Consider the following 26,361-nt stretch of genomic DNA (forward strand, 5'->3'; position numbering starts at 1 on the left):
ACAGTAGTTGACGTCTGATACTCAAATGCAAATCTAGAAGATTACTGTTATTATAATTACATGGCATAGATAAATACCATCCAGAGACCGATGTATTGCTTTTAACCTGGCGGGAACACAGGGGGAATTATTAAGCTAAAAGGGGAAGTGAAGGCAACATGACAGCTGGTGATCAGATGACTAAACATCAAGAACGGAATATGAGGTAACAGTGGTTTTCCTGAATCGACATGTGAGGGTGACTGGGTGTTAAAAGAGGAAATAACAACACGAGCTGCCAACTGTGAATCTGTCTGTTCTGAAGTTTAACACCGCAAATCTCAGCGACTGTGCGGCTAACACACTGAACACTTCCATGCGGCCCGACACGTCCCCGTCATACAATGTCACATTTCAACACTTAAACAGAAAGTGTTTGTTCGCGTTAATAAACCGACGGTGTGGCGAGGAAACGCGTCAAAGATGTGGAGCTGGCAGCAAAAACAGACCGTGCTGTGCCCGAGTTAGCCCGGTGCTAACACAGGTGGCTAGCCCGCTGTTGGCCGCTGTTTACCTTCACTCCTGCCGGGAGACTGGTCTGGTCCGCGGGTTCAGCTGCTGCCGGGGACATCGCTTTCTTCGTTTCGCTGTAAAAGAACCCACGCCACGACGGAGAGGTACTTCGACGCTGGGTCACTGTAATCCGCTAGCTTCTTCTTCTCCTTCTTCTTCTTCTTCTCCTTCATGGGAGAAACGTAAGAACCGTCCGTCACGTCCACTGGCTCCGTTCCTGGCTTCTGATTGGACGATACACCCGTCAATCGCCCTCCGTTGCGGAAATGACTCCAGACGTAAACAGATCCACGTGATGACACCAGAAACAGTCCACAGCCTTTTACAGTCACATGAGCAGCGTCTGTTTTTACAGCTTCATCACGGCTGCACAGATACACATAGGTATTTATTGTGACCGGTAAAGGTGTCTGCAAGTTTGTATGATCACAGTTATCATCACCCTCCTCTTTAGAAAGTGTTGAAAACGGCCAGTGCTATAGTTTAAGTATAATTCATCTGCAGTGATTCAGGTTATATATTGAAAAAAATATTTTATATTTATATAATTTTCATTTTAATTTTTGTATAATATGAAAAAAAATTGTTTAAATAAATATATACAAAAATCCTGGCACTTCTGCGCAGTATGTGCGCAAAGTCTTCATCATTTTGAAGAGGTATTGCCTGGTTTCATTGTCTTCCACGTACAGATGTAAATAATGTTGATGGGTGTGATCTTGTGGTTTGATAGCTGATGTTATCTTAGTCTTGTTCCATGAGCCAACTTGTACAATGAAAACTGAAGCTGAAGAAACAGGCAGGAACAGAGACTGCTCACCTGTGGACAAAGGAAATACAAAAGTAGGAGACCATCATATTTTGGCTCTATAGGATTGCCCTAGAAAGTAGCTAATGTTAACTTAGCAACACTATTAGCAAATTAACCAGTGCCATTACCTCACTGCCCTGTCCTTATAGTTTCCTTTTCAAGAGGCGCTTGGAGGAAAAGTTTGTTGAAATGTCTGTGTCAAAGTTCAGCTTACTTGTAGTTTTAAATACTCGGAATAGTATTTGAGCACAAACAAAACAATAAAATAGATTATGGTTGAATTCTTTGTCGGTGAAAAGGAACAAAATTTGGGGCGGGGGGGGGGTACGGATGCTTGGCTGACAACACACTACAAAGCAGCACTTCAACCACTGGAGGTCAGCAAATGCATGCTCGACTTGTGTTACTCTTAAAATGATCTGTCCACCTCAAATTAAACTGAACGTCTTCTTACATACCTGGTGGTTTGAAGTCTTCAATTTAGATTTTGTTTCATATGATTCCCACTCATTCTTATATTAAATAAATCTGCTATGGGCACAAGTGAAAGGAAATTAAGAGGGGAAAAAAAATTTCCTGCTTGATTAAAAACTGAATACAGCTCAAAGTTCAATTTATTCATCCACAAAATCAGGGATGTTATATTGCTCCACTCTGATCTACCAAGAGTTGCTAAAGAACATTAAGATAACGTTAGGAAAAACATAGATCAAAACAGCAGTGAAAGAATAAAAATTTCACCATGAAGGAACCATTTAATCAATAGCAGTGTTCTGATTTGATTTGTGGCCAAAGAATAGAAATCGTCCAAGCTTGCAGCTCTTTCTTCTCTAGCCAGGATCGAGCACAAAGGCGCAGTGGACAGCTTCAGACTTGAAAAAGGTCAAATGGAAATTAACTGTCCCTTGTAAAATTTTATAGAAGAATCGTAAACGTCCAAAACATTTCAAATGACTGTAAGGTTCTTTCAGCGCAGCTTGAAACCATGTGTCCCTTTGTATCACGATAAAAGGAAGAGGGGGGAACTGACGTAGGACCCGGGTCCCACATGGTAAAACTCACTTTATATCTGAAATACAGTAGTCTTGTAACTTAGTTCACTCAGTCTGACCTGCTACGTGTAGGAATGTTAGAAAAGAGTCAAGTATATCAACCACAGTTAACATCCCGATGTACATTGTAATTGTTCTGCAATACTCTTTTAATGTTATATATTATCTATAACTTCACCTGAACTTTGAGTGCAGGGGCACCTGATGAAGTGGAATTGTTGCTGTGAACATGGAGGCTGATCAGATACAGATAACATGAGACTTTCTCCAACTCAACTATTGAGATTCAGTATCTGTTGCTACAAACAACACAGCATTTTATCACATCGAGATATGCTGGAATGGATTTTTTTCATTCATGATTTACTATGAACTCATTACACAGGGATTTACACTTTGTGCTTAATTTGTTTCTGTATTTTTTTTGTTACATATATTCACCATTTTAATCTATTTCATCTTAGCAGTTTGAAATTTTCCTATCCAACTTTATTGAAGGATTCTTCTTGTCGGTGGGGTGAGAAGTTTTTCCCACCAATTTTATTTTCTTTTATGCTTGTCTAACTTGTCTATAACCGTTTAAAAGCCAAATGGATACACTTTAAAAACTCCTAGTTACCAAGCCAAACAGATGAGGTCATCAACTATAGGTAGAACTATCATTTTAGATATCATTTTTGAAGTCATCTTGATTCTAAAGATTTTTTACTTGACCTGTTAGTTCCCTGTTAGAGTAGTTGTGCCTCCTCAACCCCCCACTACCCAAACCCACCCCACAATTCCTGCCCCCTTCCCAACAATGACTCTGAGAAACTCCCCACGCTGCACACTGCTCCGTCCCATCAGAGCGCCACAGAGGAGCCATACAGACGACGGACGGATGTCCTGACCATGAGGGTGCTTGTGTACTTTGAGGGCTTCTGTGAACCTTTTGACATCCCTTCAGATCAGAATGTGGGGAGCATGAAGCAGATGTTGAAGGTAACACCAGCTCCTGTCAGGACCCACAGCCTCATTGGACCTTTATACCTGGAAAAGACTTGACATGATAAATATATCTGTGATGATTACTGTAGTGTTTGAGGGATCTATTGCAAACCTGGCATTATGTTGCCTTAGATGGTGAAATAGTTTGTATTGAAGTTTGCTTTATACTTGTATTTATGTTGGCATGGACTGAAAGTAACACTGACACAATACTGTCAGCCTAATATTTGTTATATGTCAAAGACAAAGTACCACTGGAGAGGTTTTTATTCAGTGCACTTGGGAAAGTAAATGCAGCTTCACACTGAACATGGTCCATCACAAATGGAACTTGTTCATACGCTATCCACTTTCTCCTGTAGGAAACATTTCTTGTGCGACTCTCCGATGACAAGCAGGTCCGGCGCTACCTGGAGCTGAGCTATGGTGGTGCTGCTCTGCAGGACAGCTGGGCACTGTGTGACGTGGGTGTCACCAGTGGCAGTGCCATCCGATGCCTGATAAAGGTATTTAATCATCAAGAGGAGTTCACAGATTTGAAGCTGTGTCAGGATGTTAATACAATCAGCGTTCAATGATGCATGTTGGCTCAGGTTTTCAGATCCATAAAAAAATAGCTTGCAAATGAAATGCTTGATTCAGACATTGGTGTTGAAGTTTATTTACTAGAAAATGGTAGAGACAATTGAGCATAAAATAAGCAATTTTAAAATCTAGTAATCTTTTAAGTAAAAATCATTTCAATAAATCCTTTCGGCTTTGGAAACATAAAGAATGCCAGTTTAATTTAACCAGATTTATATAACGACAAACCTCTTTTATAATTTTGGGCACTTTATAATTAAATAGCACAGTGTATATTGGCAAGTGGATATTAAAACTTATTGTTTATTTTTTATGAAAAAATAAATGAGCAAACCTATATAAGTTTTAAATTGTCTTGTTAATAGTTTCATTGAATTCTTAATGTGGAGAAACAATACGGATGACACAATGCTTTCATACATGGGCTATTCTTTAGTAAAAAATGTGATGGAAATTCATCTTGAGAATTGAAATAATGAAATTCTCAGACCAGAGTTGCTTTTGAGTCTTTATAATAATAAGCTCTGCAGAGTTTACACAACAAGCACGGGTGCTCAAAATGGAACAACTGGCTGCAAGTTCACAGAAGCCAGAACTTATACAAAGAGGCGTTTCATAAGACATTATATGAAAAAAAAAGAAGAAGACATGAAAGACATGAGATCATCCTCTATCTTATCCGCTGTGTCCTTCCGTCCCCGGTACCAGTTAGATGAAAAAACCTCACTCTACCGTCCCTGGTACCAATTAAAGAAAAACATCACCAAATAAGGGTTCCATCCTGTCAGGTAGACAGTATCACAGCAGTGAGACACTTAGTAAGGGGATTTCCAATACCTTAGACACTGGTCAGTGATATTTTCCATTACAACATCAAGATGAACGAGTGTCATATTTTGGAACATGTCTACAATTTTTTTTTCAATATTATAGGATAGCAATTTTCCACCTGTAGAACTAACTGGCGCACATTTAGTGCCTTTCTCAGCAGCACGTCAGTAAGGTGGATGCTTGTTATCACAGGAGTTTGAACTGGGTCTGTTTGTTAAACATCTAATCACTCACTCCATATAATCACTAAGGATGATTCCATTTAAAACACGACGTTTCTGAATTGTTCATTGTTCCCTTGTGAGCAGCAGCATTGGGGGAATCACTTTATGGCTGCAGCTGAGATCTTTAGGCGTCATTCCAGGCTCATCTCTTGGCAACCTGGTTTAAAAGTTACAAGTTGTGAGCGTGTGTGTGCGTGTGTTTGTGTGCGTTCTTTCTCAGCCTTTGTCATCACTTAACATCCTCTCATAAAATCGGTTTCTATGGGATTAATATGGTCTCAAACCAATTTTAACTCTCCTGGCATTTGAATGTCGCGGTCTGGATACATCCGCTTTGACATTTCCGATGTTTTGTTCATTTCATTTCTAACAACTTGTGAGTCAGTTCAGTTACAATCCTTTATTTATGAAAAGTCATTTTAATAGAGTACACATAGTGTCAGCCACAGAGGGGCAGCAAACTCAAGGATCACTATATGCTGCCCCTAATAATGAGACACCAGAGGTCCCGTCTTTGTTTATGTTCAGCTATTGCTGTATTTTCATATTAAACAACGTTAGTTGTGAAAATTGGATTTAAAAAAAGAACTTATAGCTGGATAAATCCAATGTTTTTAAAATACATTTAACATTGTATGTAAAACTTTGTGGTTGGTTTACACATGTTGGCTCATCCTAATAAAGCGTCTGCAAACTTAAATTAATTAAAATAAACTAAAAGATAAAAATATGAAATCGACTAATGTCTCTGAATTCAATAGAAGATATTATTTTTGACATCACCCCTTCAGTGGGATGTGATACAAGGATTGCTCTGGAGTTCATTTGTTTGCACTATTAACTACACCACCATTATTCTACATTGATTCTTTTTCAGAGTGAGCGAAGGCCTGTGATGCTGGTGTTCAACGCTGTGACAGGAGAAATGTTACCAGTCACAGGAAGTGAGGCTCTTCTGCGCATGTCCGTCGCAGGATTGAAAACGATGGTGTCCGTGCAGAGCGGCCTCCCCGTCAGCACCTTCAGACTCAGCAGCCTGACAGATGTGCAGCTGTTTGACTGTAACCAGCTGCAGGATTACGCCATTGAAGTGGGTATGGTATGATTACTGTCTGTGCTGCTAGGACTGATGTGTGCAGCTTCACAGTGAGTGCTGGCTGGCTAATTTGGGAAAAGTTGAGGAAAAGGTTATTGATTCAGTGAAAAGATATATATTGGTGTTGTATTGTCTTTGCTCATGGAGAGGTTAATTTCTAACAGATTAGAAAATGTACTGGCTGCATCGCTGCAGAATGTAGGTTAGTATAAACTGGGTGACTGGTAGTTTTTGAAAAGAAATTGAATATATTGGAATTGATGTATGGTTTTAATCATGAAATGTAATCATCTTGTCATGATAGATAAAGGCTATTTCTATTAGCATTCAACAATGTTGGACAGGTGTTAACCAAAAACTCCAGTATGATGGACAAAATTAATTTATTCGATTACTTTGCTGTTTGAATGCATAAGACAGATAAAAAAGAGTAAAGGTTTATTTATTGTGAAATCAATGCAGTTCCTTGTTGTTTTTTTACATAGGCACTACTCTCCGTTTGGACACATGGGATGGGTGGTCGGAGTTCCTCCACGGTTGCCTCCTGGGACAAAGATTGAAAGTGCAGAGAAACCTATCACAGGAGAGGAGTGTGATGAGGTCAGATCTGACGTGGAGAATGGCCTGGTCACAATGTGAAGCAAATATCGAGGGTCAAAGATCATCCAAGTTGAATGTGGAACACATTCAAAGCCATGCTGCCATTTACTTCCACAGAGGAATCCAATGTTCTATACAGCTATCTGTGACCGGGCCATAAAGAGTGACAGAGCTGTTGTCGTGCTTTGTATTCAACTCAGATAAAGTGAAAGTTTCCTCTTATTCTTAGGTTTCAGCTGCGGGTGGCGCTGTACATCGCTGCCTCTTTAGGCCACCTGGACCTGGCGGGCTGGCTGCTGGAGAGGGGGGTGCATTCTGACGAACCAGTGGGAGTCCATCCGTACCGCCAATGGTGCCACCAAACCGCCCACCAAGATGCTGGAAAGAGTCCCATCCATGCAGCTGCAGAAAGCGGTCAGGTCCTCATCCTCAAACTCTTCATCTCAAGAAACCTTTTGAGCTTGGCTTGTCGGGACCCCGTTGGTCGTGACCCTTTGAAAGTCGCCCTTCAGCATGCCCACAGGGATTGTGTGCGCTACCTAGCCAACAAGCTGTGCTCTGTAGTATCCCTGCCTAAAATATCACTACCCATGCGGATATACCGTCAAACAAAACGCTGGGTGAGCTTGGGGCAGAGAAGAGTGGCCTCCAGTCCATTCCAGTACACCAGCCTTCCATTGAAAGGCAGGGTGGGTGACATGTTGCTGGTAGATGGCTACAACCAGCCGCAGATGTTTTCCAAATCCAGGAGAGCTGAAACCAAACCAAGGAAAAGAAACAGAGTTAAAGCCGTGCAACACTTACCACCCATTAGCAGGTCTCTCCCATCCAAAAGGGCACCACAACAGCTACCCACCACACAGTCTGTGAACGACTTTAAAGAGACGCAGAAGAGGTGGAAGCAAGATGTAAAACACAGAGATGATGACACCTGGAATAAAACAAAGGAGGGAGACAACCGGTTCACACGTCTCCCGCCAGTTACCAGAGGAGGCCCCCCCAACTCAGTGTTTGTTGGGATACCATTAAAATCATCCAGTGTTCTGACTGCATCACTGGAGTCCTTCTCTCAGCACTGTGGACGGACACCAAGGGAAAATGCCATACACTACCTGAATATAGCCAGGTATTTATATACTCTACTCTATATGTTCACGTGCATGTAGCTCAGTGTAGGTGATTATAGATATTGAATATATTTTTACCATCAGGACATTTCTATAATTGCTTTTGGAATTCGACTGATCTCCGCACTCTTCTACATTCTGTGCAACATGGTTGAATGTGGTGAAAATTAAGATTATTTATTGGGCGATGTGGATCAGCTTTTTCTTTTCAACAGACTATAATTCAATACATTAAAAAAATGTATCACTGTGTTTAACTATCTTTTTCTCTTTGATATAGAACATTCACAGAAAAACCTTGGTTGAAGCAGCTGAGCATAGCACAGACTTTGGTCAGGAAGCAACTCCAGGCCATGGATTGATACTCCTGCATCCTGCCTCATCGTGTGGCTCTCACACCAGCAGCCGGAGAGCCTGAAGAATCCTTCTGAGTGACAACTGAGGAGTGAACCTCAGGCTTAACGTGTCAGTTAAAGTAATACCTGTCTGTCTTCCAGCAAATATCGGCCTTTCTTTGCTCTTCAGAAAGATGGAGAGAATGATAGACATCGTTTATACCTGCAACTTTTTTTATAAGTAACTTTTTTTATTATTACATATTACGTTGAACAGAAGTCCAGACAGTGACTGGCCTTTGCTATAACGACTTGCCTTCGGTGGAAATTCAAGGCTAAAACCACTAATATCAAGTATGTACTACTGTACATGTATATCGTGTGTGTACTTGCTACATACTGTATGTCATATTTCGCTATTCCTGAATAAAATCATGTATTAACCATTTTTTTTAGCTTGTTTTCCTGCTTTGTATTTCATCCTCAACGATATGAGAATTGTACAGGCTCATATAATTCATTTTATGAGACTGCATAAATATTTTTCTTTAATTTGTATTATGACTCTTTACTACTGAGTTACTCACCTGATTTATTCAAGACATGAACTTAATTAATTGTAAATGACTCATTCAGGTGCTGAAGCATAACACATGCTAGAAGGGACCAAGGCCTTTCAGTGCGAACGACCGCTGTATGTAATTGTTGTGCATATGATAAATAAAAGTCTTAAATCTGGACTGAAGTGCTTGTCAAATAAACTCAGGTTATTTATTGGATCGACCTCACTTTACGAGGGTGTGTCATCTGTATCCATGTGGAGTCAACCCTCGTTTATATACAGTGTGTGCGCCAAACACGTGAAGGCAGCACGGTCACAGCACATCTCGCGATATCCCGGAGCCTCGCACTCCTGCTGGTGGAGCTGTTTCCCCGCCGCCAGCAGTCAGAGCAGCAGCCGGTGAGCAGACATGCTGAACCGCCAGGACCCAGCCTAGCTTCCCCGTGAGCCTCCGGAGCCGCACTGAGTTATGACCGGGGACGCTTCTGAAGCCGAAGCGGTCTTTGACAACTGAGAGGCGGACATTTAGAGAAAGCACAACACCAGCTGGAAGAGAAACGTTCCAGTCGGTTCCATTCAGTCCGCCGGTGTGTCAGACTGCGTGTGGGAATGGCAGCCCTTCGGCCGATCAAAGGCATCCTGAAAAACAAGAACAGCGTCACAGGCGTCAAGTCTCTGCCTGACGAGTTGCCGCCGGAGGATCCCGAACAAGCCCCGGGACTCTCGGAGGACGACCCGCAGTAAGTTTCCCCCTCAAGCTCCTCGTGAGGTCCGCCCGCCCGGTAACGCTAGCTAGCTTAAAAACTTGTTAGCTTCTGTAACGTGCAGGCTAACTGACAGCAGCGTAGGAAGTCACCGCTCGGGTTGTTTGTGTCAACCGACAGTGTCAGTGTGTGTGTGGTGACCGTGATAACACTTTTAAACGAGATAACGGCTTCTTCTCCACCAATAATATCGCAATGGTGTCTTGTACCAAGAGCTAACGTTTACTCGTTGTGTCTGTTTAGCTTGTTTCGTTAGCAAATGTGTTAAATGTAGTAAAACGATTGATAACTATCAATCATATTGTTAGAGACATTAAACTATTAGAAAAAAACTCTTAATACGAGGAAACTACTAGTTAAGATATAGTTTTAAAACACATGTCAACCCTCATGCAGTGATGACCATAATAGGGCAAATTATCACCATCCTGAACTGAAGTGCTCTCATCTACATGCTGTGTTATATAATGGGATATTAAATTGGTTTACATGTAGATGACTCCATATTTTCATGTCCTCATGCAACCATTCATTTATGCTATTCGTTACCACCCACTATATCACATTTAGTTACATGTTAAGCTGTCACTTTTGTAAATTACATTATCTTAAATCATTAAAATGAGAAAGGTGGGATGCTGCGATGTAAATTGTAAGGCTACAACTTTATAACATTACGTTCAATATCAACCGATCTTATTATTTCAGTCTGTTTATCATTTGGTCCATTGAAATGTCATCAGATAAAAAACTAAAATGCCAGTATTAATCGAATGTGCATCCTTTTTCACAATTGTTGCTTGGGAATCTATTAATGGTCCGTTAACAATAGCTGCTCATTATTTCTCTGTCGATCAATTAGTGCCAGTCAAGTCTTTGCAGCACAAGTTTATTGTAAGACAAACAGTACAGGTATGATTCCAGGCGTGCTACAGTTTGCAAATATCCACAAACAGATTTTATGCTTTTGTGCTCTTTAATTTGTTGCACCAGTTGTAAGTTAAAAGGATGTTGTGTTGCTAATAGTCTGCGTCATGATGACTGAGCAGGTAAACAAAGCAAGTTATGTCCTGGCAACAAACCCTTGATGTTAAGTGTGCCACTGACAGCTGTTCTGTGGTAAACAAAGCTCTGAACAAGACTCTTCTCAGCCTATTATTTACCATAACTATTATATTTCCTGTAAATCCCCTGACCGAAATATCTAGCGTGTTCCATGACACTAAGGACATTTCGAATGAGGTCAAAAGCGCTGCTGGGAAAATAAACTGTTGTGCCAACAGATCTGCCAAATACAGACTGTTACGACTTATGTGCGACTGCTAAATCAGCTGTTCTGTTGTCTAATTGGTGCAAAGGTCTTATGGTCGGGTTGACGAGTGCTGGAGTGGAGTTTGGGTTGAATCATTAGTTGAGTTCTTATTTAGATTTTTTTTTAATTATATTAAAACAAATTAGAAGCAAATTTGAAAACTATTGCAATCATCTACAACATATTTCACAGCACCATTTTTTTTTGTCCGCTTCATTATGTAAGGTAACTTAAGTTGAATGTCTGTTTTATCATTCTTTGATCCCGCTGCTTCTCTCATGTCCGTTGGTCCAGACATTAGCAATAGTACCGTCTGAGCTGCAGCGTGAGTAATCAAGCCACTGAAGGATGGTTATTAGTGAATCAAGACTTTTTTTCATGTATTGATTTAAAAAATAAAATAAGTCAACCGAGTAACTTGAGGGAAAAGATTTGCTGTAAGAATTCTGTGTGCATCCAAGCACCTAATCCATAGACTTCTGTCTCTGGTCCTTTGACTTGTTCTATGAATTTATGTCAAAGACACTCCAGATCACTGACCCCTGTATAAAGTCATTTCAAAGCTCTACTTTGCCATAGCCAACTCCCTGTCTCTTCTCTTTCCTCAGGAAATTGAGCATTACGAGTGATGCTGTTGAATTAGGTTGTGTTCTTGACAATTTAGTCATATTTGAGAAAAGGTGGTATTGATATTGGTATTGTGACTCCTTTTTAATTAGGTATTCAGAAAAAAACACATTATGAAGCATTTAAATAATCTCTGATTTCCAAGTCAATACTACATTCATATGAAGGAGATTTGAAGGCATGACATTATAAAAACTGGCTCTTTAATTTATGAAAAAATACATTGTCGGATATTTTTAGATATGTATGTCATCTCTTGTGCGACCACACTGCTCACTCTGAGCGTCGCAACAGGTCAGACATGTTTTTCCTTCAGCTTCACGTGTGTTTGGGAAACATATCACATTTCATTCTAGCTCATTCTACAGTCCCCAGAGGAAATCCTGAACTAGCTCGACAAATACCTACCACCCGACATTCATTTGTTCTACCATCTGTCAGACACTTCAGCTTCCCACCATAGATTCCTAGTCACAGCATCACCCAGTAGATGTAATCCTCAGTGCTCACAGTCAGTAGAGTCCTCTTGATGCCTGTTTTTATTCACTCTATTGTTATTGGAGACAAACACAAACTGCAGAAGTCAACCAAAAAACATATTCAGAATGATTGTGTGATTGTGTAACGAATAGGGCTGTGAAATAATTACAATTTTTAATCAAATTAATCACAGGATTGTATGGATTAATCTTGATTAATCACATTACCGATTTTCTCTGTATATTTTTGTGGAAAAAAAATGTTATGACAAAAGACGGATATATACATTTAACATTTTTTCTTTTTATATTCATAAATAAACAAAACAATGGTGCTGCAACTCAGCAGTTCTTTAGCAGTTCTCTTTGCTATTCCATATGGAACATTAATATAATCTTCATCCTAAACAGAATTCGGGCTTCTTAGCCATTGTCTGGTTGAATAAAACTTTTTTCTTTTCTTTTAAATCAAACAGAAATTATTTGAGCTTCTTAGCCATTCTTTTTATAGGATGGTTGAAATTTTGTATATTTTTTGTCAAACAACCATTAACCACACCATGACACAATCTAATGCCTCTCAAGTTCCTCTTAGCTAGTCGTTCTTCAGCCAGTTGGTGAGGCAAACTAACTTGTTCACATTCTATGACAGTAAAGCTGACCGCTTCTTTTGCCCAATGTGTCCTGCGAGTGAAGCTGGTTTGGCGCATTGCACTTGAACTTCCCTCGCCGACCAGCGCTTCGTGTTGCGGTGGTACTTTAGGCTGGTATTACTACTGTGAAACGATAACGTCTTCCAACAGAGTATGCATGTCACCTTGGTTTTATTGAATGTTCGATCTTTGTTTTTTTGGAACACGATCTTCCCTTCCAGAAGGTTCTCAGGTTCATCAGAATTATCCATGTTGTTTGTTTGTTTCAATGGCAACTGCATTAGAGCGGCGACTAGTGCAGAGTGGGCGGAATTGTGGGTATATTGAAAGGTCCTTCTGCGCATGTGTTAAAAAATTAACTTGGACGTTAATCACACAAACCATACCTCCTGTGGTATGGTTGGGCACAACAAGGCCTTTTTTCTTTTTTCTTGAGGACTTTTTGTTATCCTATCAATCTTCCACTATTATTTAGTTAACTGTGATGTATGAACATCCCACCTAGTCATATATAATTCATGGATGCCTCCATGAAACTCAATCTCTCCTTCACTGTTTTACAAGCCTCATCCTGACTGTGTGATGGACAGTTTGACTGGCCTGTGGCAAATCTCAGATTTTCCATGATGTGGACACTCAGACCATTTATCCTCCTGTGTGCAGATCAGTTGAAGTTGACTGACGGCAGAGACAATTAACACAGTTATCTGGGGCTTCTAAAGCCAGAATCAACAGGTGTCAGGTGAACACCTCCAGTCTAAGGATTAAGTGCATCAAGGCAGTGAAACTGAGAACTGGGTAGTACTTCTTCATTATCGGTCGTATTCTTGAACAGAGGAAGAAATATTGGTGTAATTTTAATACAATGAGCAAGATTTTACCTTTTTATATTGTTCTACTGGGAGTTTTTGGCCTTTGGGCTTGATTCAGATTTTAGATATGCATCAACCAACACTGACGTTACTTACTGTACTTATTTTCTAATTCGTAGCAGGCGTCACATATTTCCAAATCATGACCTTAAATCCACTGATGTGTTGAGTGTATCCAGTTTTTAATCCCTCCTCTTTAATCTGCTTCTCCTGAATCCCCTTTTCTCTTATGTATGGAGAGATGACAGGAGCTCAAGAAACTCTTTTACTCCCTTAATCTAGTTGGATATCTGTCAGTTCGTGTAATCCTTTACTGAGCAACTGCCGACTGTGGAGGCTTAAAGAGCAATGATTGGTACTTGTTTTGTTTACCAAACAGTGCCGGAATAATCAGGGAAACTCGTACAGAATTTTTTTTTTAGGAAACAAAAGATAATCATGCTTTGAAACCAAAACATTGATCAAGATGGCCCTCATAAATTAGATTTTTTTTTATTATTATTATTGGTCAATCAATATATCAATTCTGACAATGATTTACTTAAGCAAGAGTTGGACAGAACTTTACAGGAAATCTTTAAAATCAATGCTTACTCCTTTAAGATAAGTTGACCATGTTTATAAATGTTTATTTTCTTTAAAAAATGTAATAACGAACATGGAATAAGTTAAAAAAACATTTCCATATTTCTCAACCAAAGTTATTTGCCCTTTTATGCACGAGACAATAATTAATATAATCAATGTTTATTTGGCGTGAAAGACGGACGTGTAAAATATATTAGAATCATCCTTCAGGGTGATATTCAGTCTTTGGTTTGTGGTACCAGCGATATATTTTGTGCATCTCAGTTTAAGCCACTGTCTCCCATCACTGCTGCAGTCTGGAGTGTGGAGCGCAGGACGCACGCTGGACCTCTCCCCCTTTCCTCTCTTACTAGGCTACTTGATAGCAGCTCATCTCAGTGATGATTCACTCCGTTTAATGAGTTTCCCTAGAGCGCTATGTCACAGCTGTTGACCAACCTCGAGATTGTCATCATCACGTTAGAGATACAGCTCTATTTAGTGTGTGCTGTCAGTTTTATTTTTTAAACTTTTTAAAAGCAGGTACATTATCATTGTTTTACAGTTTTTGTGATGATTTGCCCTGAATGGACCAGAGTGGACTCAAGGGGAGCACCAGTTCAGTTGAAGTAGAACAAGGTGGGCTGCTACTGGATTGTGTAACCATAAACCCACCAGAGTGAAGGACCACACAATCAGTAACACCCACCATGATGTTAACACAGAGTTGCTGTCTGTTGCCATTTTGCAGCGAAATGGTCAGGCGTGGTGTTCATTTACATATAGAGCAGGGGAATGAGAGCTGTTCACAAGTGCTCACTGGGGCCGCATTTGGAGACTCCTTCTAATGCCAGGTGTGAAACTGATCATATCAACTAAGACCCATGTTTTGTTAGGTTTGAATGGTGCCTGAGCTTGCTTTAGAAATAGCTTATGAAACTAAAAAACTAGTGACTGAATTTGTGTGGATATTTTTTTCTGAGCAGACTCCTGAGGCATTTTTTTTTATCGCAGCTGTTAAGAAGGTGAATATGAAAGAAAATTCATACTATTAGGACTTGAACAAAGTCCTAATAGTCTCTGGTAAAATCTTCAATCTACTCATTATCTATACCACTTGTACTTATAGGGTCTTAGGGGAGCTGGAGCCCTGAATGGGTCACCAGTGTATCGAAGGCGGATATATATTGACAAACTAACATTCACATTCACACTGATATGTACAAGCCATTTAGAGTCTATGATTCCCCTAAGCTGCTTGTTTCTCTAATGTGGAAGTTAGCAGTAGTACTCAGAGAAAACCCACGCACACGCGGACAGAACAAACTCTACACAGAAAGACCTCATCCGGCCCGTCTTTGTTATAAAGTTTGTCCATCACAGTGCATATTTTGGTGTCGTTTTGGATCCAAGTAAAGATTAAAAAAAAATAAAAAATGCTTTACAGGTTGGCTATATGTGTTTATTAAGGTATACACACTATTTGGGTTTGTAGTTGTATATGTGTTGCAGAAAAGGACACAACCAACATTACAGCCGATCTAATAGAATGAGTGAGCTTATTCAGTGTTTTAGTCAAGGACATTTTATCTGGAGCAAAAGCCTTGGCCTGTACGTCTGCTTGTTTACTGAGCTGTTTCTCAGTCCACAAGGAAATACAGTAACCGGGTGGAACCTTTTGAACTTGACGTAATAGAATGTTTCTTTCCACAGTGATCCCTAATTTGCTGTTTATTACCATTTAACGTTCTGGCCTGCCAGTTTGATTTGAGGAAGAGATTGTACATTTTATAACTTGGAACTATTTTTAAAACATTGTTTTTTATTTCAGGCTGCTTTTCAGTTGTACACACATGCCCTTTAAATCCACCCATGTAGCTCTCTGCAGATTGTGAAATAAAGCTAAATGACAATGTAAACTGTCAAGGTTGGTGTAGCATCTATAAATCAATTTGGTTCAGCATCCACAATATGGATTGATTTATTAACCAATTTCAGTTTTTTATTGGTAGCATAATAGTACAACACACAACTTTCCATCAAAAAACTGTAGGTTGTGTCATAGACATCGGGTTTGCCCTGTAGGACAAGGATAGAAAGGAAAATCGGTTTCTTAATCTTTTTGGGATTGGCAGGTTATCTAGGGTCTTGAGAACTGTACTTTTCTTTGTGGCTCCAGGTCGGGCGAAATATATTATTTGCATATTTGCAAAAACTTTGGTGATGGAGAGAGGTAGGGGAGCTCCACTGGCTCATAACAGCAGGTGGAGGATTTAAATTCTCCTCTCTTACACCCCCTGTCCATCTCCCATGATACACAACCTTTTGGTCAATAAACAAGGTCAAGGCTGATGTACAGTATCTTGGCAGGGGAGGGGAGGGAGAGCCAAGTAGAACCTAGATTTATAATGATAGGTTTCAGACAGTTTAGATATTGAAATTATTTAAAAGAATGAATAAGTAAACACTGTGCTAAGGGAAAATAAAAAAGGTGGGGCATTAAACTGTAAAATAGTAAATAAATAATAAAGAAAAGAAGACATGAGTGAGGCAACAGCAACCAAATGACATAAATTTAGAAAAATGTGAAATACATACTTCAATTTACTGTAGGATAATCCATTCACAAAAAAACAAATATTTGGACAAAGATCCACCTCATCTCCCAATATAATTGCAGGTGTTCTTTATCATATCCAAAAGTATTTCTCATTTGGTGCTGATCTATTATTTGTTTCTGTTCATCTCCTCTGATTTGAAAGGGGAGCAAGGATTAGTGATTTGTGTACAAAATGCCCTGATGTAGAGGTGACAAACTTGCTCCCCAGATGAGGTTATGGGGGATTAGAAACCGGTTTGTTTCAGAAATCAACTCTTTTGTATCAAATATTTGATAAACATTTATCTTCAATCTAACAGTTGCTCAACCCCCTCCATCCCACTGCCTTGACACAAAAGCAAACACTGTCATTTCCTGAAAATCTGAAGGAGCCAAAATGTGTGTCGATGACATTTGTGGGGCTTTTTTTTTAAATCTACATGTTCCCAAAATAATACAGTCAGAGGAAACTGGGGCACATTCAGTCCTAGATTAAATCTGGTTGCTCTACTCCCTGTAGGATGTGGTTGTGGGTGAGTAGCTGGTGCATGGTGGTCCACGTCTAATCTCCGTCAATTTCAACTCATTGCTTTTTTAAATCCGTTTACAGGAAGAAATCGCAGAAATGGGATGAGATGAACATCCTGGCCACGTACCATCCAGCCGACAAAGACTACGGCCTGATGAAGATAGACGAACCCAGCACACCTTACAACAGGTCAGAGCCTTCGGACTAAACAGATCATTGTCTGTTTCTATTGATAACTGTTTAAATTAAATTAATCTTTGATTTATGTCTCAAAGACATTCATTTAATTGAACCTTGCAAAAATGCCTACCTGTGTCGACACTAAATATTTCCATTATGAACATTTCATATTTTTTTAAGATGATGATTTCGCATTTTGGAAATTGTACAGTTAAGTTGGTGTATTTTGTGTGTTAATGTGTGTGTGTGTTGGTGTAACAGGGGTGTCTCAGCAGGTTTGTAATCCAATATGTCAGTTTGCTGCATGGAAGGTCACCTTAGTCACAGAACTTTCTTCTCTCTCTCCTCATGGTCCCCTTTCCTCTCCTCCTATTCTCTCAATCTCTCAGTCAGCATGACCTTCTATATTTTCTTTCCTGCTTAATCCTTCCCCCACTCACCTCATTACCCTCTTATCTTTATTTGGTTAATTCCTCTCTTTCAGGATGGTGGGGGAAGACGATGATGAGGGCGCACTGAGTGACTCGGAAACCCACGCTGGACTTGCAGCCGATGACCTGGCATCAAAGTAAGAATGAAACCTGAGCGCAAGCCAAGAACAGAGGTAGAGAGTAAAATAGAAAGCACGCGATGACAGGAAGGAAGTTGAGGTTATACTATCTTTCTAATTGCTGGTACAATGTGTAGCATTTTAAATGTTTGGTAAAAGGGAAAATGTGCTCTCAGATGCCCTGATAAGCCACACCTGGACACAGTCCAATGTCCTTTTCCTCCAACAAGAGTGTTTCATATCTTTAACTGATAAGGAGTATTTTATTGTCTAGCCTCTGACGTCCTAAGACACTCTGTGGACACTTTAATGTGACATTACCAAAAGAAACATTTTTGAAAATACATTATATGACCCCACTTTTGTAGAAACATTGTTACCCTAACCCCAAACACATGGGTGTCTTTTTATCCTTTATTCTAGATTTTTTTTTCTTATCTGTTAATGTTTGTCACTCTGGTATAAAATAATCTCTTGTACTGCACATTCCAGAGGCAGTTTTTGGATTAAGGTCGGCAGGTATCCAGTGCTGCAGCAGCTCAAGGCTATTGTCCAGCTTTAGCCTCAGTTATACAGGCAGAGTTGTGTCATATACTGTAGTCTACGCACACACAGCTGGCAGAGACAGTGGGCAAGGCACTCACTATCAGAATGCACTGCTTTGACAATGCTCCAGGCTGGATTCACTAAATGTATTATGACAAACGTTATCCACTTTATGCTGAAAGAGAAGAATAAAGCTGAGAGAAACCTGGTAAAGGAATTAAATGTCTCAGACTTCTCATAGAGCACCAAGAACAGAATTCTCACTGCAGCTCTGTTACATCAGGGGTTTTCACTGCAGCTGGAGATATCTTAAGGTCACAGAGGGAGCAGACACAAACGTGTTTGTTTAACGTCATCTGACAGCATTATTTTTTTTCATTGCGCAACTTCCTGAATTTTTTCTCTCAGCCACACAAGCTGCTGATCCTGAAACAATGGGGTTGAATTCCAGGGGACAAAAAGAGTTATGCAATATGAGCAACAGCTTTAAATAATACTGGCTGCAGTGGACATGCTGCTCAACAACTGTATCAAAATCATTATTATGCTACCAGGGACATGACATTGAAATTCAGTCATAACATGCTTATGAATACCACATATTTTGTATTAAGGGACATTTAGCTGTATCCAGATTATCTTTTAACTAACGATAGAAGAGAAGTATTAATAATCCGACTAGAATAAAACGCATTGTCATGTTGTTGTCCACTTTAAATGGACATTTTAGCTTAAAAAGATTGTCTTTGTTTTGTGAGTGAATGTGTTGTGGCTTAAAATGTTAAAAAAAATGTGTACATTAACCATATCTGTTTCAATAGAATTATTCCTTGTAAGTGAGCCAAAGCAGAAGTGGAGCAGGACTGTGAATAACATCTTCACTCTCTCAGGGGAGCAGCCTCACCCCGAACCTTTCAACTATAGTATTTTTCTAAGTCTGTGTGAAGAAACATCCAACTATCACAGGGCGCTGTCTGCTGGATGGTCATAGGAGCTTGAGTGTATTTGCTGTGGGCCATCGGTGCTTGCATAAGTGGGTTGATGCAGGGATGGGCTCGTTTGAATGTGTGTGTGTGTGTGCCACAGATAAGATAGTGATTAGCTCCGGGCCTGCAAGTCAATTAGCTGCATTTTATTTATTTCCGCAAAGAGTGCCTTCCATTGTTTTACACTAAACCATCCAGATAGTAAACAAGTTGCTCTTCTCCTCTGTCCTCTTGTTCTTGTTTTATCTGTCACATCCACTCACAAGATTCACCTGAATCACTGCATCAGTTACACCTCATCTCTTCCTTCCTGTCTCTGCCTCTTCCTCCATCCACTTAGTGTATCTGACACTGAAACTGCAGCAACATAGACAGTCTTCTCTCCCTGGCTGAATCAGGCCAGTTGAGCTGAACAGAAGTGCAATAAATGTGTAGCTTCCTCTGGGCAGTTCCACATATTCACAACCATCCATCGAGCTATGAACCATTATTCACATTGTCCACTGCTGTTGAAGCTTTATGTGAGCATGAGAAATGGGTAGCGTAACTCTTGTTATTTCGGTCTCATGCTTGAGTACTCACACACTCTCACTGTGCCTACTCTCTCCTCCCCCTTGACTACCATCTCTCCATCTGTGTTCTTCCAATGTCTGACTCTCTATCATAAGTCTTTTTTTGTGGCAATTACTGAAGGGGGGTTTGCTTCTGATCTCCTATCTATAATTTAGTTTTGTGCTCCTTTAAAATGATAACACAGCAGATTAAAAGGTAAAATGTGAATTGATTCAATCCAAAGAGGCAGTTAATTGAAAATGTGTGTAGTTATTTTATATCTGTGTCTGTTGTCTTCTCAAGGCTTGTTGCAGCAGAGGGTTCAGACCATCGCTTCATGAACAAAGAGGAAGAGAGCAGTGAGGAGGAAGAGGAGGAGGAGGAGGAAGAGGAGCTGTCTCCTGAAGAACAAGGTAAACACCAACTCGTCCGTGCCAAGTGCTTCCTTTATTTATCTTGTTTCAGAAGAATATTATGATAATATATCATGACCTTCAGATGTGTTAACAGCTGAACAAGAGATTTATATCCATCTCTAGACTTATATTTGTATCGTTTTTGGTAGCAGGTGTGCACATGTAGTCACTCTCTAAAGACTTTTGCTGCTGCTACACAGCCAGTGTTAGCATTATAAACAACTGTTTAACAACTGAGAGATCAAACTTCATTTCTCTTCTTACCAAAATCTCCTCGGTTGAATGTGACATCAATGTGAGCGGACATAAAGTGTCTTTAAAACACAGTGTCCTCTGTTGCCAAGAGGTTAACTAATGCAAAATATAGTGAAGTGCTGATGGAGAGGGATTGGTTTGGGATAGCGCTGGAGTTTGCACATACGCACACACATAGAGTATCGGGTTGCTTTTGACTGTTCTTTGACATTGTTCTTCTGTATACACACACCTCTCAGAAGGAAAGTGGTCAGTAGAGCTGTATAACAGTTCCTTTGTGAACATCACAAAGTTCTCAATATACTCTGATTAGTACAGTCATTTCAACACAGCCATGACACGCATGCTCCAGGAACTGCACTGCAGTTATACAATGCATTTCAGTACAGTTACCATTAATGTGAATGCAAAAATGAAGACTCATCACTGTGTCCTAATAACATTTGAACCCCTTTCAAAGTAAGTCAACTATGACGTATGAATGTGGGAAAAGTAAATGCATGCGGCAACCTTTCTTAGGGGCATGATGAACAAGTTGAACCCAATGATGCATTATGCCAGCAGTACAGTGTGTCCCTCTATCCCTGGATATTAAATTTGCCGCATATTGTTTTCTGGCCATGTTTTATCACCATAACTGATTGGTGCAGGCTTCTAACTGCAAGGTCCTAATTCTATGTACAACTTGTCACTTCCCCTGCAGCCAAAAAGAACAATTTTCAGATGATGAGGAAGATGCACTACAATGAGGGCTTAAACATCAAGCTGGCCAGACAGCTCATCGCCAGCGAACTAGAAGAGGACGAGGATGCAGACGAGGAGATGAAGGACGACACAGAAGAGGCTAGGGAGGAGGAGGAGATCAGTGTCGACCCGCCACAGGAAGGTAAAGAGAGGTAGACTGTGTTCCTGCGCACGTCTGGATAAATTATTTTTACAGTTTCCAGTCCAGTAGGTTGTTCAGTGTGTGGAAAGAGTCGTAGTAGAGTACAAATTCAAAATGTCGCTGGGTTAAGTAGAAATCCTCTCTTTGTGCATCGATGCAAGCTGTCAGTGTGGATGTCGTTAAATGAAACTACTGGCTGCTGCTTGTGCTGCACTGTGGTTCAGTTTCTCACACATCTGTGAATCAGGAGCAGGTTTAACTGTCTAAAAGTTATGCTATAACCTATCAGCACAGTGTGTTATAACTCCAAATTGTTAGATCTGCTAAATCCAGTATTGCAAACCTTTTCTAGAAATGTCTACTATTATTTCTTAACAAAAGGTAAATCTTTAGCCCCAAGGGTGGAGTCTTAACGATTGCCTAATGACTATTGGCAAGAGGAGAGGCTTTATCTCGAGAATGAACACTTCAGTTTAGTGCACAAAAAAACAAGATGTTGCATTTTTTCATGATCTCTACCAGTTCCTCTATTGCGAGAAAGAAATTAGAGATATTTCCATTTTCTTTTAAATCTCATGCCTGCCTTTTTGTCTCTTGTTTTTTTCTCGCAGCTGATTCTCTGGACTCGTAGACGAGGCCTCTCTCCCACCTTTACCCTGTGTGTCAGCTCTAGATCCAGACGGACGATGCTAATGCGCTCTGTGTTTTTAGTGCTGGGCCACAGAGCACACAGCGCTTCAGCACCCATACAACGCCTCTCAACAGCCAATAACCTCACAGTCACCTGTCTGTCTCTACTACTCCATAGAACTGTGCAATTTGACCTCCAAGCACACACTGTTTTTTTAACCTTGCAGAATCAGTACAAACACGCAAGTGAAGACTGTTGGCCCCGTCTCCTCTCTCTCTTGCTGCCAAGAATTTTTTCTGGCCACCTCGTCTGGACCGAGGAATATGTGATTCTGACCCTGACAGGATGTTGAAGGCCTTTTCACAAAAAAAAAAAAGAAAAATGAAGGAAAGAAAAACAAACAGTCTGAAAACCAGAACTGTCCTCTGGCCACTTCAGTCCCTCTGCAGCCTGCGGATCCACTATACCAGTCTTGGAGCTCGCTAGGGGAAATCCCACAGCCTCACGGAAGACATTTCTGAGACATGACGAAAGCGCATGTGCCTGGTGCGCTCTTATTTTTGTTTTGCTGTGTGTTCCACCACTCTGCTGCAGTTTTCCAATTCAGTTCTTCTCTTGATAAAAGTTAGACAAAATTAAGATCAGTTTAGTTGTTTGTCGTTCTCCTTTTTTACCCCTGTTCACATCCTGATATATGGTTAGAATGCTGTGCCATCAGAATAGGATTATTTCACTTTACATGACATAATGGTGTTATGATGACACAATCATTTAGCATCTGTATATTAGTTTCTCGGTAGATGACAACATAGCCTACACATTCTGTATTTCATAAAAAAAAAAAACACTGTTAACTAATACGTATGGTAGTGTCTGTGCTTCTCACAGTAAAAAGGCTTTTCCCCCAAACATCAGGTTAAAACCACTCAGATTTAAATACTACATTCATTGGCACTTTCCCTTAGTGCTTTTTATTTACAAGCAAAAGCATGACACCAAACCTCATTTCAAATTCTGTCAATTTTACAAACATGCACACCTCATAGGACCAGATCCCAGGCCTTTACTCAATTGAACCCACTTATATATTTGGCGTATGCGTTTTCTAAAGAGGCACATTTTTTCTTTTGAGTAGAAATACATTTTCATTTCATTATTTTTCTCCTGTCCTTGAGTAATTTAGTGAAAGATGATTCTGGTAGAGATGTCAGCCCTGAGGGCATTTTAAGTTCATAGGAGGGGACTGTAGTGAAGTCCCTCACTTGAGGTGTAACACATGCTACTGATAAACTGGACATTGTCCTGTAGGAAATGGCTTCTGTCTTTTAACAAGTTAAAGCTTTAAGAACCAGGCTCTTATGTAGATCTGACATGGAACAAACCAGTGCTCAGTGTTCCCTTGCTTGGAGAAGTTGTGCGTTTTCATCTTGTGAGCTTCATTTTACAGGATCTGTGAGTAAGTTATTTATGAGACAGGGACAACATAATAGTTTGGGTTTAGTTTCTCACCGGTCTTATATGACATGATGCTTAATTTAATGTCTGATCTACTTGTTAGTGTCTGCAAGTTTATAACGTCAAAGAAAGTTTCTTTATTGATGCTACTGATTTTAATTAAAGAGAATTTTGGTGGTGTAGTATAACCACTAGAGGGGGCGTTTCAAGGATTTCTTTTTTTTTATGTTCAAGGTTCTTACAAGTGTCAAGGAAGTTGCCGTCGAGTCTTAAAATAACAAATCAATTTATTGTGTTTCAAACCTAAACATTGCATTTAAAATAGTTGTGGACTAAGTTTGTTGAGAATTATCCACAATTCACACCGTGTGACTTCACGCCCAGATACAAACGTGTGACATGAAATGTATCAGAGTGAATCTTCTGTTGTGATTTCTTAAATTTTCCTCTGACCCTTTAATTCTTCATTGTTGGCAGAAGTGTTAAGATTTTGTATTTTACAAATAAAACAAACAGTTAGACAACTGCAAATGTCCGTTTGCAGTATTTTTTCTTTCTTGTATAGTATTTGGTGGGATTTGTTTTTTTTGTCACTATGATTTACGTGAAAGAAAATACTTTTATTTACTTTACTTCCACAGACCAACAAGAACCCCCGATTCTAGTTAGTGGACAAAACATCCATGATGACACGATTGTTGTAGAAAAACAGGAATATGATGTTGAATAACAGATTTCGACATCGTTGTTGTTGTCTTTGTAAACGGATAGAGAAGTTAATTGAGGAGAGGCTGAGGTGATAGTTTTATCTTCTCTTTGGAGACAAAAAGGACATGACTGTCCGAAACATGACTGATGTGATCACCGCCGTGGGTGGTTATAACCTGTCAAATGTGCCTCTTATGCATTTATGTACATGTGTGTATAATGAGCCGGTTATGCTCCATGTTACTGTCTTCTGTCCAGTCTCACGCTTAGTTTTTTTTTGCACCGTTTTCTCCTTGTTCGGTTTGTTTTCCAAGAACAACAGAGTGTTAAGCAGTCCCATCATTGCACTGTGTCTGTCCCCAAGATGTGGATATTTAATCCAGGTTTTTGTTTGCATTTCCCGTCTGCATGTTCTTAATCATCAGATCGTGTACATTCTGTTTCTGTTTCGTCTATTATTAAACAGATGTTGTTAGGAGCCGCTGTCTGTTGTGGTTTATGTTTGATCGGAGGTGCAAGAAACCTAAAGACTGAAATCTGCAGATGATCAGATTTCACTGACGCTATCCCTGACTGAAGTCTTCGGAAGAAATGCCATTCTTTTTTTCTCCTCTTTTCTCTTGTCCTTGAGTTAGATGAGAAGCTAAGTGAATTTGTTCTGTGATCATGTGCGAATTAGCAATTAGCATGTTCCAATCTTTAAATGAGTCAGCCATGCATGTTATCAAACAAATTCTTTAAAAACATGGCCATAATGGTAAAAAATAGCTTCAGCCATTTTCAAAGCCAACTGTAGAGATTTGATTTTTATGTATAAATAGTACTTGTTCAGAATTCAGGCAGCCACTGGTTTCAGCCACTGGAACATTTAACTGCAAAGATTTTAAATCTGCCGGTGTTAGGTATTCCATTAATTTGTCTTTTCTCGTTACCCTGATGCCATTGTGACTCTAAAAGAAACTAATGCAGATCATTTTCATAGTGATGGTGAATCTGCTGAGACGTATCGGGTCTGCTTGTTTTTCACATCAAATGGGAACAATTAGGTTACTTTTAGCACATATGTAGAAATCTGTTTAGAAGTTCTTGCCCAGCAGTTCCCGGAAATCAGTGAAGCCGCACAAAATTTTACACACACATAGATATAAGCTCCCTAAATGTATCTTTTCATCAAGATCCATGAATTATTACCTCATGAAGAAGAGAAGATGTCCAAAACAAAGAAAGAAACAAAGTTTTGCAATTTGAAAGAAAGAGATGGATAACTAAATCAAGGATCCACCTCCCTAACTGGATCCTCAGCAAAAGTTAATGGGTCCTTTCATTAGGAAATTAATGGAGACAGCTGGCTCCATGAAGAAAGAAAGATATTGTTTGGTCTTGGATATAATTAAAATAAATAAAGCAACTGTCGAATATCCCAGTTTTACAATAATCTGAAATGTTGTACTTTGTCAAATTTTGGCTGTTTTCACCCACATGGCCGCCGTAGTTTTTATAAAGCACTGTATTTAAAATCTGTTGGTTTGATATCCTGTGATGTTGTGTGGCAATGCCTTGCTCTGATCATCAGGTGGCGCTGGAACACAACACATCTGTCTCCTTGTTGACTTTCCAGTAATTCTAATAGGATGAAGCAGAGGTCCGTGTTCGTGCGGGGATTATCCCACATGTAGTGTGGGCTCCTACAACTGAGCCTGAACGTACATCTGCCGTTTTCATTCAACCACAACGTAACGTTTGTAGCGCAAATCACCGCAGGATTATTCTCCACTGCTGAATGAAATAACACATGTTGGACACACTGGTCATGTATGATCATAGTGTGTAAGATCATAGTGTGTATGATCAGTGTTTGTATGATCATAGTGTGTCTGATTAGAATGTGTATGATCAGTGTTTGTATGATCATATTGTGTAAGAACAGTGTTTGTATGACCAGGGTTTGTATGATCAAAGTGTGAAAGAACAGTGTTTGTATGATCATATTGTGTAAGAACAGTGTTTGTATGATCATAGTGTGTAAGAACAG

General features: G+C 39.8%; 3 protein-coding genes across 3 annotated transcripts in view; 2 read left to right on the forward strand and 1 right to left on the reverse strand.

Annotated features, from left to right (window-relative positions):
• rnf13 (ring finger protein 13) overlaps positions 1–751 on the reverse strand; it is a 35,613-nt gene extending 34,862 nt beyond the window's left edge. Inside the window, exon 1 of the mRNA XM_062395695.1 lies at positions 554–751. The gene's annotated coding sequence lies outside the window, so the exon portion shown is untranslated. The remainder of the gene's footprint in view (positions 1–553) is intronic.
• A 2,497-nt stretch (positions 752–3,248) lies between these two features.
• LOC133961003 (protein ANKUB1-like) lies at positions 3,249–8,938 on the forward strand. Its single transcript, XM_062395918.1, has 6 exons — positions 3,249–3,396; positions 3,765–3,908; positions 5,920–6,136; positions 6,624–6,738; positions 6,968–7,864; positions 8,146–8,938. Exons 1-6 carry the CDS (start codon positions 3,307–3,309, stop codon positions 8,225–8,227), a joined length of 1,545 nt encoding a protein of 514 aa, XP_062251902.1. The 5' UTR covers positions 3,249–3,306; the 3' UTR covers positions 8,228–8,938.
• A 131-nt stretch (positions 8,939–9,069) lies between these two features.
• ppp1r2 (protein phosphatase 1, regulatory (inhibitor) subunit 2) lies at positions 9,070–24,807 on the forward strand. The gene is made up of 6 exons (XM_062395917.1): positions 9,070–9,502; positions 17,246–17,353; positions 17,829–17,912; positions 20,282–20,391; positions 21,353–21,535; positions 22,147–24,807. Exons 1-6 carry the CDS (start codon positions 9,372–9,374, stop codon positions 22,164–22,166), a joined length of 636 nt encoding a protein of 211 aa, XP_062251901.1. The 5' UTR covers positions 9,070–9,371; the 3' UTR covers positions 22,167–24,807.
• The last annotated feature ends 1,554 nt before the right edge of the window (positions 24,808–26,361 follow it).

This window comes from Platichthys flesus, chromosome 9 (assembly GCF_949316205.1).
Source record: "Platichthys flesus chromosome 9, fPlaFle2.1, whole genome shotgun sequence".
NCBI classification, from domain to species: domain Eukaryota; kingdom Metazoa; phylum Chordata; class Actinopteri; order Pleuronectiformes; family Pleuronectidae; genus Platichthys; species Platichthys flesus.

Excerpts from the sequence above, each read along its gene's own strand:
- ppp1r2 (XM_062395917.1), top strand. The coding sequence starts at position 9,372 with ATGGCAGCCCTTCGGCCGATCAAAGGCATCCTGAAAAACAAGAACAGC. Across the intron at positions 17,354-17,828 it reads CCCAGCACACCTTACAACAG|GATGGTGGGGGAAGACGATG; the intron begins GTCAGAGCCTTC and ends CCTCTCTTTCAG. Across the intron at positions 21,536-22,146 it reads TGTCGACCCGCCACAGGAAG|CTGATTCTCTGGACTCGTAG; the intron begins GTAAAGAGAGGT and ends TTTTTCTCGCAG.
- LOC133961003 (XM_062395918.1), top strand. The coding sequence starts at position 3,307 with ATGAGGGTGCTTGTGTACTTTGAGGGCTTCTGTGAACCTTTTGACATC. Across the intron at positions 3,909-5,919 it reads CCATCCGATGCCTGATAAAG|AGTGAGCGAAGGCCTGTGAT; the intron begins GTATTTAATCAT and ends ATTCTTTTTCAG. Across the intron at positions 7,865-8,145 it reads CACTACCTGAATATAGCCAG|AACATTCACAGAAAAACCTT; the intron begins GTATTTATATAC and ends TCTTTGATATAG.